The sequence below is a fragment of the Plecotus auritus genome (assembly GCF_963455305.1).
Source record: "Plecotus auritus genome assembly, chromosome: 12".
NCBI lineage: Eukaryota > Metazoa > Chordata > Mammalia > Chiroptera > Vespertilionidae > Plecotus > Plecotus auritus.
In genome coordinates this window covers 35,368,762-35,381,997 of record NC_137778.1, presented here as the reverse complement: position 1 = coordinate 35,381,997, position 13,236 = coordinate 35,368,762, and the positions used below count along the sequence as shown (strand labels likewise).

The 13,236-nt window shown below is 51.1% G+C and overlaps 1 protein-coding gene across 2 annotated transcripts in view; it reads right to left on the bottom strand.

Moving 5' to 3' along the window:
* CD58 (CD58 molecule) overlaps window positions 1–8,608 on the bottom strand; it is a 33,808-nt gene extending 25,200 nt beyond the window's left edge. The window contains exon 1 of one of the 2 annotated variants that reach the window (XM_080648474.1): window positions 8,428–8,608. In XM_080648474.1, coding sequence (XP_080504600.1) covers window positions 8,428–8,485 — 58 coding nt within the window. In that variant the 5' untranslated portion in view covers window positions 8,486–8,608. The remainder of the gene's footprint in view (window positions 1–8,427) is intronic. The other variant, XM_080648475.1, reaches the window with a different exon arrangement.
* Between the last annotated feature and the right edge of the window lie 4,628 nt (window positions 8,609–13,236).

Here is a 13,236-nt window from a genome sequence, read left to right as displayed (position 1 = left end):
GTGCAGGAAGTTATGACTCAGGTGAGGGGGTGGAGCCCCCATCAGAAACCTGGTGAACCTCACCTTAACCAAAATAGAAATCCCTGCCCGGTTAAATAAAATATATTACTAAAATGGGTTTCACCTGTTTGCATTCTATTCCTCTCTGACAGCACTACTTACTAGTAGCCCATGCTTTTAAGGTAACCACATGCTACCATGCTCAAAAGCCACATTCACCTTTGACTGTTCTCAGAATATATTGAGGCCTACAGCCTGCTTCGGGGAAAAAGGTTCTTACTACAGTAATTTAAGACGCTGTCAGTCTTCGTACATCTATTCTCCAAAGTCTGATTCAAGGTATTTCAACAGACTATTGATCATTTCATTACAAAATTTCTTTATAAACCCTTTTATTTTCCATTTTTTCAGTTCATAGTTGAGAAACTCCATTACAACTAATTTATGACATAACCTTATTAATCTCTTATAATTTGCTGAACCTTGATTCCCGCCCTCGCCCCCCCCCCCCCCACGAGGTTTTAAATGGTCTATGGGGGAAATGTTCAAGAAACTACCAGTGAGCCCTGGCCGGTGTGGCTCAGTTGGTTGGGCATCATCCTGGACACCAAAAGATCACCAGTTCAATTCTGGGTCAGGGGACATGCCCAGGTTTTGGGTTCAATTCCTGGTCGGGGTACATACAGGAGGCAGCTAGTCTATGTTCACATTGATGTCTCTCTCTCTCCCTCTCCCCTCCTCTCTCTCTCTTTTTAAAAAACATTGATAAAAAACCAAAAACATATGAAGTGTACAATTCAATGTGGAAGGAAGGAAGGAAGGAAGGAAGGAAGGAAGGAAGGAAGGAAGGAAGGAAGGAAGGAAGGAAGGGAGGGAGGGAGGGAGGGAGGGAGGGAAGGAAGGAAGGAGGGAGGGAAGGAGGGAGGGAGGGAGGGAGGGAGGGAAGGAGGGAGGGAGGGAGGGAGGGAGGGAGGGAGGGAGGGAGGGAAGGAAGGAAGGAAGGAAGGAAGGGAGGAGGGAGGGAGGGAGGGAGGGAAGGGAGGGAGGGAGGGAGGGAGGGAGGGAGGGAGGGAGGGAGGGAGGGAGGAAGGAAGGAAGGAAGGAAGGAAGGAAGGAAGGAAGGAAGGAAGGAAAGAAGGAATGGAGCCACCAGTGAGCCAGAGGCACTAATCTCACAGACATTTGGGGAGTGCTATGGAAAGGGATGAAGGTCATTAGGAACCAGAAGGGGTTCATTTCTGAAGAACAAGCTATCGGAATAAACTGGCTTCCTCAGATGGAGACCTGGTTGACAGGACAGATCAAGGTCACAAAGGTAGACCTCGGACCAGCAGCTCCCGACGGGACAGAGAGCACACAGGGTGCTGGGCAGGGGTCCCTTCACTCCCACTGATTCCCAGGGAGCCTCCCAGGCCTCCAGGCATCGCAGCAGCAGCGAAGGGGACGTCAAAGGTGAAGGTCCGGCCTATCAAGTAACTGACAGGCATTTTCCCTGGGGGCCGCTGGACCGACAGGGAAGCCGCCCCAAAGAGGAACGGCTAGGATGGTGTCCTGCCCTCTCCTGGAATCCTGGAACGGGCTCCTTCTCGCTGCCACACCCTCCACTGTCTGAGGAAAGGGAATAGGAGGGGCCCTGGCTGCGCATTCAATCCTGAGAGTGTCCGATGTGTGACTGCGGAGTGTCAGGGGCCGTGCCTGCAAGGGGAAGCTGCACAGAGCTTTCTGCACCAGAGAAGAAAGGACGTGAGAAGACAGCAAAAGGCAGAACAGCCGGCCGTCTGGGCTGATGTGTGCGGCAAACTCTGCTCCGAAACAGAGAAACCGCCTTCCCTGCAAAGCCGGTGCTTCCTGAGACGCTGCGAGACCGAGGCGACAGCACTGTCTCGTTCTTGAAGAGCGGTTCCGAGTCTCTCTCAAATTTCTAAAAGGTATCTGTCAAGATTAAGCCAAACACAACAACAAATGCAGCGTGCAAAATTTGGCAAGCTCCTGTTGTTTTGTTTTGTTTTGTTTTTAAAAAAACACGTTCTTGTGACAAGTAAGGAAATTTGAATAAGGGCAGAAGTCGGGTGATATTAAGGGATTACTGTTATTTTCATAAATATGATGATGCTATTGGAATTATGTAAAAGCATGTGGGAGTGTAGAGCAAGTATAAATATGGCAAGATGTTAATAAATAAATATGTAACTAACTAGCCTTCTGAAGTCTATGGCCCCAAGCCAGGCGTCTTCAAACTACGGCCCGCGGGCCACATGCGGCCCAACGGGTGCCGCTGCCTGTCCTGCTTAGCAGCCGACTCGTCCCGGGCCCGCAGTGCGCATAGGAATTAGTTCATAGTTTTTTTTTTAAACTATAGTCCGGCCCTCCCACGGTCTGAGGGACAGTGAACTGGCCCCCTGTTTAAGAAGTTTGAGGACCCCTGCCCCAAGCTGTCCCCTCCCGCTGCTGTGGATTATGGCGGGAACACAATCTGATGGACGTGGGAACTTGCCGCCCTCGGTAATTTCACTCGCCTTAGCCAAATCACACTGCAAGCGTGCACCTGGGAGAAAAAGGACACCTATAGCTTCGCCAACCTTCAAGGAGTTGCTCATCTGATCTCGGGATGGAATGCATGGGCTGCATCGGCAGATCCCCGTGCTAGCACACTCTGCTACTTGTTTGCAGTGTGAACTTGGACAAGGTACTTAACCGACCCTTTGTTCTCTTTAAGAGTCCCTGCCTTAAAAAAAAAAAAAAAGGTGGGACAATGAAATGAAAACAAAAATCTAAACTACTAACCAGGAGCTGTGAGATTCACAGCCAGGATAACACGGGGCCTGGTTTCCGGACAGGAACGCAGCGCACCGCCCCTGGACTTGGATTCTCTCCTAAGTGAAAGCCAGACTCGGAATCTTGATGGCAGCAAAGCAGCCAGTCTCACATAATGATGGCAGGTAATATCTTAAGATGGAGAAAGGCTTGACAAAGACTGCAACCGTCTGTACTGTTAAAATAACAGCACTGAAACAAGTCCACGAAAGGAAATGTACGGTGACTTGGTTCCTGCATCAATCTAGTTGGGGAGACAGCTGGCCAGAAAAGGCGTCCATAAAACCTCCACAGCATCAGAACAGGGCAGGCTCTGTAAAGAGGCCTGACACTCTATCCACTGAGCCAAACCGGTTAGGGCTTCGTGGCAACTATTCTAAAGATTTTAAATGCCCCTAAGGTTTAATGACTTAAGAGCTAACACATCAGTTCCTGGTAGTGAGCTTGCTACTTGCCCTGACCACATATTAACAACCCACTGATGCAACCAGCCCCAAATCCTGCCGGCTTTACCTTCAAAACACTTCCCAGGAGCGCCCACTTCTTCTTTCCTTCCTTCCTTCCTCAGTCTTGATCCTTATCTGCAGTGATCCTGCACCCTCACCCCTCCCTCTCCAAACTGTTCCTATGCTCCCTGCCCTCTCCAGACAGCTCTCCTCCCAGCACCCAGAGTGATTCGTCCTAACTTCATTCCTGTTCAAAACCCTCTAAAACTTTCCATTTCATTGGGAGTAAAAAATGTCACAGTCTTTAAAGGGCCCTCAGAACTTGATGTCTAAGGTCCAGCCCTGACTACTTTTATAGCTTTCTTTCCTACTACTTTCCAGTAAAATGATCTCCTCCAAGTTCCTTAAATGCTTGAAGCCTATGGAAGGGCTTTGCTTCCATCCCTCATCAGTCACCTGGCCTGCTCCCTCACTTCCTTAAGTCTACACTATCACCCTTTTAAAGAGACCCTCCCCCGACCACACTATATAAAACACTAACCACCAAATGAAATACCACACCCCCACCCCATGGAGCACTACGCAGCTGTACAAAAGGAATGAGGATGGTGTCTATGGAATGATTTTCCAGACATGGTTAATTGACAAAAACCAGGTATAAAAGAGTACATGGTATGTGTTATCTGCTGCTTAGAAAGGGAGTTAGAAATAACCACATGTATCTGTTTATAACAGCAACTAGAAAGAAGAAAGATTAAACAGAAACAAATGATATGCTATGGGGAGGAGGTAGTAGGATTTCTCTGAGCGTATCTTTTTATAGTTGTGATCTGAATCATGTTACTATATTTACATATTTAAAAATTAAAGCAAGGGGGAAACGCTTAAAACTGAATAGAAACAGAAACAAATTAATGCAACTATATACAAATCAGTAACAACCACACAGAAGAAACAAAGATTCAAGTAACTTTAAAATCTAGTATTCTGTACATATCCGGAGGGACACGTAGAAAAATAAAAAGTGGCAAAGAGTCCTGGCTAGCATCAGCCCGTGCCCCGGAGGGTCAAGGGTTCGGTTTCCAGTCAAGGGCACATCATACCTGGGTTGCAGGTTCCATCCCGGCCCGATCAGAGTGCATGTGGGAGGCAACTAATCGAGTGTCTCTCTCACATTGATGTTTCTCTCTCTCTCTCTCTCTCTCTCTCTCTCTCTCTGCCTTTACATTCCTCCCACTCTCTCTAAAATAAAATCAATGGAAAAATTTCCTTGGGTAAAGATTAAAAACAACAACCAACAACAACAAAAAAGAAGGGCAAAGAAATCTTGAACTATATTTAATAATTGTCTGTGCTTGGTAGTGGTATTGGTATAGCAATTATCAAACAATTTTGTGTTTAATATAGATTAGGAAAATATACTGATGCTACTAAGAATAGAGTTCTCACTGTGGAGAAGCAAGATGCAAAGATGGAAGGGAGGAAGGGGAAGAAGAATCTAATTATTGGATCAGCCTCAGCGGTAACACGACAAGCCCACCACTTGGTGAAAACTATGTCCTGGCTCTGACAACAGGCAGGGCCTGGAAGCCAGGAGTCCGGTACCTTGAGCGCACCCAGCACTCAGAGCATGATTTCTAAGTGCCCTCCCCGACGGAACGCGATGAGGGAATCTATTGATTCCAAGGCTGAGGCAGGAAGGGAGTCCAGAATGTCTTTCTGTGCCAGAAAGGAAGCGCTCAAAAACTCACGGAAATGTGGCAAAAGGACACTGAAGCTTGGGGGTTCCCACTTGCAAATCTGAGGTCGCCGAGCATCGACATGCACAATGACAGGAATGCCATGCAGCAAACATCCATGAAATGAAAAGGGAGGTGCAGAAGTTCAGCACTGAAGAATGTCCATCGTGTATAAAGAGACACGGGCCCTGGGATTTTGCCACCTACAAAGAATCGCCACTGTTTGCTAAAATAGTGCGTGAAAGATTGTTGGGGAACGGGATAATCACACAATCTCAAAATGCCACTTAGTAAGTCATGTACTATGTACACAGGGGAGAGGGTGCCTCTAGCCTGGAGAAACCTGGTGAACCTCACCTTAACCAAATAACCGAAGTTAACATCCCCCATAATGGGGCAACCGGACTGTACCTGCCACTGATGAGATGCGCTGAGGCCACAACACACCTGGGAATTCCCAGGCCCCCGCCCCACAACACATGAAAATCCCTGCCGGAGAAAGTATCTGATCACGAAGACACAGACGATCCAAACCGAGGGACATTTTATGAAATAACTGCTCCGGACCCTTCAAAAATGGTGACGTCATAAAGAATAAGAAACAAAATGAACAAGTTAGCAACAGTTTGAGGTTAAAGGGGATGGAAGAGGCATGCCTTCCAAAGGCAGGGTGAGTCATCTTCGGTTTCCGGGCTCTCGGGTAAAACAGGGAAACTGTATATCCTGCCACAATGGTTCTGTGTCTTATTGAAGACACGGGGTTCTTAGAAGACAAACATGGAAATATGTAGGAGTAAGGTGTCATAAGAGCTGCAACTCTCAAATGGCTCAGCATAGAAATAAATTTTAGTAAACGCATGTATGTATAAAGAGAGAGAGAGAGGAGTAAACCAAATGTGACAAAATGTCACCAACTGGTGATTCCAGGAGAAAAGTGCACAGGTGCTCACGGTACTATTTTTAAAATTTTTTAAATATATTTCATTGATTTTTTACAGAAAACAAGGGAGAGGTAGAGAGTTAGAAACACTGATGAGAGAGAAACATCAATCAGCTGCCTCCTGCACACCCCCTACTGGGGTTGTGCCCACAACCAAGGTACATGCCCTCTGACCGGAATCGAACCTGGGACCCTTGAGTCCGCAGGCTGACACTCTATCCACTGCGCCAAACCAGTTAGGGCTTCATGGTACTATTGTGGCAACTATCCTAAAGATTTTAAATGCCCCTAAGGTTTAATGGCTTAAGAAGAAATGTTGACCACTTCCCCTCCCCTTTCCTCAGCATTAGGGATTTGTAAATGTCTGCTTTACCACCACCCCGTCTCTATCTATTTACTTGGTTCCTTGTTAACTGTCCCCCCCCCCCACCCCCACTACAATGTATGCCTCTCAAAGCCAGGGAAGTCTTACTTGCTGCGTCCACATCCCTGGGCCCTTGTACGGCGCCTGACACAAAGTTGACACTCAGTTAAGTATTAATTATTGAGTGTTCACAATTATTCTATGAAGTTGAAGCTGTCAATATCCTTTCAAGGGCAAAGTTACTGAGGCACAGGGAAGGTAGGTAACACACAGAAGTTATGACTCAGGTGAGGGGTGGAGCCCACGTCTGAACCACAGGTTCAGGCAGTGGCGGCCAAAGGTATGGGCATCCTGGGACCAGGGAGAGATCAGCTCATCTGGAAGAATCACTCCAGCCATTCAAGCTCTGCATGTGTCTCCTCCCTCTCAGCTCTTTGGGCCCACCCCCCTCCAATTCCTCTCACCGCAGTCCTTCCTCTTTCCCTGCGGCCAGCTTACTCTTCCTAAGCACATTGTTCTGAGCCTGACAGGCCCAGAAAGAGTTCTCCTTTGTCTGCAGAAGAGAATCTAAACTCCCAAGGGGACTCCCATTCTGGGCTCCCCATGGGGCCTCCAGCTGGAGTGGGCACACGTCCTCTGCAGGGACACAGCACGCATGCCCAGGCTCACCTGTCCACTCCCCTCCGCTGCCCGGCCTTTCTTACCTTTCTCACCGGCTCTCCCAATCACAGCATGTCCACGTGCCATCTGTCCCCAGAGGCCAAATTCAAATGCCATCCCTTCCCACTAAGTCCTTGTTTCACAAAAGATAACTGATTTCACAATAGATACTGAGAAGTGTTCCCTCCGGACACTGCCCTCCACCTCTCCCTCTGCATGCCAAACCTCTTCTGGTCCCACCTCTGACATCCACTGCTGTGCCCTAACATGTAGGTATTCCCCTAGGCTGTGCCCCGCAGAGGTGTGTACCCCACAGGCACTCGGTAAATGCTGAGTGCAGATGGAGAGGGAAGGTTCGCCCTGTGGGTTGTGCACACAGGCCGCATGGGAAACCCCTGCGCATGGAGAAAGCTGGTTAAGCACATCACGGCGCTCCGCACTCCGGGGAGAGGGGGGTGGCAGTAAATGTCACGAGGGGCCTGTGTGTAGAGGGGTCTGAGGCTGAGGAGATAACAATGGAGACAAAGATATCGATATGATGGGGCTGCTGTGACAACTGCCAGGCGTCCTCAAACTGCGGTCCGCGGGCCACATGCGGCCCGTCCGAGGACATTTATCCGGCCCGCAGGGTGCTCCTGCCTGTCCTGCTTAGCAGCCGAATTGCCCCGGGTCCAGTGCGCATAGGAAATTGTTCGTAGTTTTTATTTTTTAAACTATAGTCCGGCCCTTCAACGGTCTGAGGGACAGTGAACCGGCCCCCTGTTTAAAAAGTTTGAGGACCCCTGATAGACGAAGAATGACAGGGGTGAGGCAGCTCTAGAGGCATGCTAGTCTTTTACGCTTTGAAGGGAGAGGGGAGGCCCTACTTAGGAATCTTTAAGGGAGGCCAACGCTAGGACCCTTCTCCCGCTGCCCCGCCCACCGCAGGGCCATTCAGAGTCGCCGCCTCGGGGTGTTTGGGGCTTCGGAGCCGGCCCGCCAACGCCGGTGGGGCCCCAAGAATGAGAAAGTCGGTTCAAGTTCCGGGACCCCCCCCCTCTCTAGAGTCAGAGAAAGAGCCCCTCCCTTGGGAAGGAACACTGGGTGGGAAGGGGCGCGCGCCCCGGGCGGGGGCTTAAAAGGAGCTCCAGAAAGCGGGGAGAAGCCAGACGGAGCCGGGGGAGCGCGAGGTCGGCGGGCGGGGCGAGTGCGCCGGAGTCCCGTCCCTCTCCTCCCCGAAGCGACTCAGGTGCCACAGCCCAGTTTCCCCCGGCCCAACCGAGGGAGCCGTGCCGTGCGGGCAGCACTGCCTCTCCGGGTTCGGGTTCGCTGCGTTCCTCCGCACTCGCGCCCACATCCTGAGCCCCACCCAGGATGCCACTAGCAGTGGCCTCGGGCCCCAACCTTCGACCCGGCCCCGGAGTCCTGGAGCCAAGGGCACCCTGGCGCTGCCCAGGCCCGCGGGGCTCGGGAGGCCGCACTCACCGAGCAGGAGCACCAAGCTGGACAGGCGAAGGGCTCCCGGGGCCCTGCCCGCGGTCATGGCGTAAATGCGAAACTCGCCCCGGGCGTCCGGCGGGCCAGGCTCCTCATTCAGGCCGCTCAGGCACCGCCCACCCGGGTACCTCCCGCGCTCCTCTCTCTCCGGCCCTCGGAAGGCAAGGCTGAGCCCGCCCACACGGCGAGAGGCGGGGCGAGAGGCGGGGCGAGAGGCGGGGCGAGAGGCGGGGCGAGAGGCGGGGCGAGAGGCGGGGCGAGAGGCGGGCGAGAGGCACCGCTTCCGCACTACGCCTTCCTCTTGCGCGCGCCGGCGCGGTCCGGCCCCCTCCTCGGCATTTGGAGCGGGACGGAGGCCACCGCGCGGCCGGGGGGTTCGCTCTCCCACCGCTGCGCCCCACTCAGTTGGCCCCTGAGTGGCAGGACTCCGCCGAAGGACGGGGAGCGCGGAAGCCCGTGATTCCTCCGCGGGGGGCTTGCTTTCCCTGCCAAGTTACTCAGCTAATGGGACCCCGACCAGGCAGCCTCTTGAAGCCGCTCTTTCTTCCACGATTAAACGGAAGGAAACGGGAGATGTCGGACACCTGCTAGCATGAGCGGGGTTACTGGTGCAGCCCCTTAACCGCCAGTCTCCTCACCCAAGTGCGTGCCGCCTTCTCCTAAAGCCTGACCCCCACCCCCAACACTCCCTCCCCCGGGGCTGGAACGTCAAGCCTTTGGCTTCTCCCTCCTCAGTTTCCCTCTTTGCTCTTCTTTTCCTCCATCTCAACTGGGAACCTTCCCGGGGCCGCAGCGGTGGGTCTGCTCCCTTACTGTTTGGCCAAAATTTCCCCGCCCCCTTAGGTGGGGCAGGCACGGAACTCGCCATCCTATTGGTCAGTCTTCTTGATTGGAGTGCCCTCTCCTCAAATCCACCCGATTCCAGACCAGGTTACCCCCAGAACCAGCTGCTCCCACCAGCCTCCCTCTCAGCTCCCTTTCTTTGGGAGAGAAGCACCCAGTCCGCCCGCCCGTGGGAGTTAAGGGAACTCTTTCAGGGACAGGGCCTGTCCGAATGCAGTAAACACCAACATGCTGCCAGTTGTGGAAGAGCGGAGGCGTGTGAGGAATGATTCATTAGGTCTGCCTTGGTTGGACACGCCCCTGACCAATGAGCAGTGCCCTGAGATGCTGTGTTGCCCTGGCAGGTGTGCTCCTTGGCTAGAGCGTTGCCCCTGCACCGAAGGGTCAACGGTTTGATTTCGTCAAGGGCACCACCTGGGTTACAGGTTCGATCCCCTCCCTGGGGTGCATGCACCAATCCATGTGTCTTTCTGACAGCATGTTTGTTTTTCCTCTCTTTCCCTCCCTTTCACTCTCTCTGGAAAAAAAAAAAAAAAATCCTCTGGTGAGGGAGAGAGAGAGAGAGAGAGAAATATGCTGTGCTCCCATCAAACCTTTCTAGGCCCAGCCAGCATGTCTCAGTGGTTGAGCATCGACCTATGAACCAGGAGGACATGGTTCGATTCCCAGTCAGGGCACATGCCCAGGTTGCAGGCTTGATCACCAGTGTAGGGTGTGCAGAAGGCAGCCAATTAATGATTCCCTCTCATCATTGATGTTTCTACCTCTCTCCCCCTCTCTCTCTGAAATTAATAAAAAAATATATATTTTAAAAAACCTTTCCAGAAGCACTTAAATACCTGGTCCAGCTGACTTCATGAATCAGAAGTGGCTCAGAAAGGCTGGACCTGAAATGCCTCAGGCAGACGGCCAAACAGGCCCTACTTTGCCACCGAAGGAGGGCTGGATGTAGTTTTCCTCCTGTGACCAGTGACTGGAGGCCTACTTTCACCTGCTGTCACTGCAGATGACCATGGACTAGAACAGGGGTCCTCAAACTTTTTAAACAGGGGGCCAGTTCACTGTCCCTCAGACCGTTGGAGGGCCGGACTATAGTTAAAAAAAAACACAAAAAAAAACTATGAACAAATTCCTATGCGCACTGCGGACCCGGGACGAGTCGGCTGCTAAGCAGGACAGGCAGCGGCACCCGGCGGGCTGGATAAATGTCCTCGACGGGCCGCATGTGGCCCGCGGGCCGAAGTTTGAGGACGCCTGGACTAGAAGGTAAGAAAGGAGCTCATTCGCCTGCTCTGGTAGCATGGGGTGGGTGCTGCTCTCTGGCTCCCTGGCTCTAGTTCTTGCCAGCCTTGGAACTTCTCCCAGGAAGCCTACAAATCCTAGAACACAGAGAGGAAATCGCTGCTCCTGACCTACAGACATGAGAGTCCTCTTGCCTCCTGCAGAACTGTCTATTCACTTCACTTATATAAACACCAGGCGGATTTGCACTTAAACACCCAACCTGGAAACAAGGTCCCAGTGTGCTCTCCCTCCAGGGAGCATGCCGTGCCATTTCCTTCCCCCATAGGCACATAGCTCCTAAACTCCAAGGGACCCCTGAGATTGCCACCAGGGTAGCTTGTCTTGAGCTAATACCCTGACCTGTCTCCCAGGCCTCCTTTTCTCTGACTTCCAAGTGAGCCACAGCAGCCCAGCCTAACCTCATTTCCCCACCATATACCCCTCCTGTTACCCTAGGCCAGGGGTGGGCAAACTTTCTGACTCGAGGGCCACAATGGGTTCTTAAACTGGACCGGAGGGCCGGAACAAAAGCATGGATGGAGTGTTTGTGTGAACTAATATAAATTCAAAGTAAAGGAGCAGAGGGGAGAGCAAGAGAACCGGATAGAACAGCCGGATCTGGCCCGCGGGCCGTAGTTTGCCCACGGCTGCCCTAGGCCCTTCCTTGTTCCACTGTCCTGGACTTTAATAAACATCCTCTAAAATTCACCTGGACCGTCAGCTGATTGCACAACGGAAACTTTATAGGCCAGAAGGGAGTGGCAAGAAATAGTCAAAGTGATAAAAACAAGTAGCTCCAACCAAGATTACTCTACTCTGCAAAGCTATCATTTAAAATGGGAACACAGCCTTAGTCGGTTTGGCTTAGTGGACAGAGTGTCGCCTGTGGACCCAAAGGTCCAGGGTTCAATTCCGGTCAAGGGCACATACCTCAGTTGCTCAGTTGCAGGCTCCTCCCTGGTTCGGGCCCTAGTCAGGATGCATGCAGGAGGCAAAAAAAAATTGATGTTTTTCTCTCACATCAATATTTCTGTCTTTCCCTCTCTCTTCCATTCTCTCTAAAAAAATCAATGGAAAAATATCCTCAGGTAAGGATTTAAAAAGATAAAAATAAAATTGAAACACATATAAAGAGCTTCCCAGACAAGAAAAAGCTAAAGTAGTTCATCCCCATCAAACCAGTATTACATGAAATGTTAAAGGGTCTTCTTTAAGAAGATCAAAAATATGAATAATATAAATAATAAATACATAGCTATCAATAATTGAGCCTAAAAAACAAAATAAAGGAACAAGCAGAAAACAGGTTCATAGATACAGAGGATATTTTGACTGTTGCTAGGTGAGAGGAGGGTTGGGAAATGGGTGTAAAAGGTGAAGGGATTAAGAAGTACAAATTGGTTGTTACAGAATAGTCATGGGATGTAAAGTACAGCATAGGGAATATAGTCAACATTATTCTAATAACTCTGAATGGTGTCAGATGGGTACGAGATTTATCAGGATGATGGCTCAGTAAGTAATATAATGTCTAATCACTGGGGAGCACACCTGAAATTAATATGTTATATGTCAAGTGTAATCCTATATAATAATGTGCTAATTTGCTAATTAGAACGGTCGGCAGAACGACCTTCCAGAACAACCAGTGGGCGGCTGTGAGGCAGCCAGGGCTGTGAGGGCCGAGCCCCTTGCATGAATTTCATGCATCGGGCCTCTAGTTGGAAAATGATTTAAAAAACCGAGGCGGTGGGGGGTGGGGGGTGGGGGGAGAGCATTTGGGGAAAAAAGCAGACAAAATAATAAGACTTAACATGGAACCATTCTGGGTACCCAAGGGATAAAGTCACATTTCAACTGCTGGCCAAGCCTGCAGCTGCAGGAAGTTGATAAGGAGCTGAGGAAAGCACTGGAAGGGCTTGGGTTTTAAAAGGAAAATCACCTCTCTCCGCTTCTTACCCTCTCTAGGTCCTTCTGCATATTGTGGGGTGGGTTTAAACAATTACAGCTGGGTTCTGACGAGTCCTGTGCCACTGCTATGGCTTGCGTCATTCTGCCCTTCTCCTCCCTTTGCAGACAACACCCCAGCATTCCACTTGTGCGGGGACCTGAGACTGTTGTGCTGGGTGTCCTCACTGAACAGGAAGGCACAGCTCCTGCTGTTCCTCCAGCCTGGAAAATGCTTGCCGAGTATCTCACAGTCAGGGCAGCACTCCACGGCTTGAGAAAGATGGTGTGGTCTTGCTGCAGAGGCCCTCGATGGCCAAGGAGAAGATTGTCCCATGTTCCTGCTCTTCTCCCTCAGTCTCCTCTTACCTCATCCTGCCCTCTTCCTCCCCCACCCCCTCAAAAGAAAGCTAGCGGTCGTAAGCTCTATATTCTGAACCTGCCTCGCAGGCCTCCCGATGTGGTGTGTGCTGCACAGCACAGCCCTGACAGTCAGGGTAGAGCTATATATTTATGATGATCCATTTTCAGCTGGTGGCAGTCAAGTGTCTTGAGAAAGGGGTGTTTTTTGGTATCGTGTGCACAAGGGCACCACTTACGCTGGGGGCAGTACATGATAATAAAGGCCGCGATTCATGAACCTTGAGCCTAGCAGGACAATGTGGGGGCAGAGCTCACTGTTACCCCACCCAGGGCGCAGGTTCGTGGAGGAGGTGACTAAGT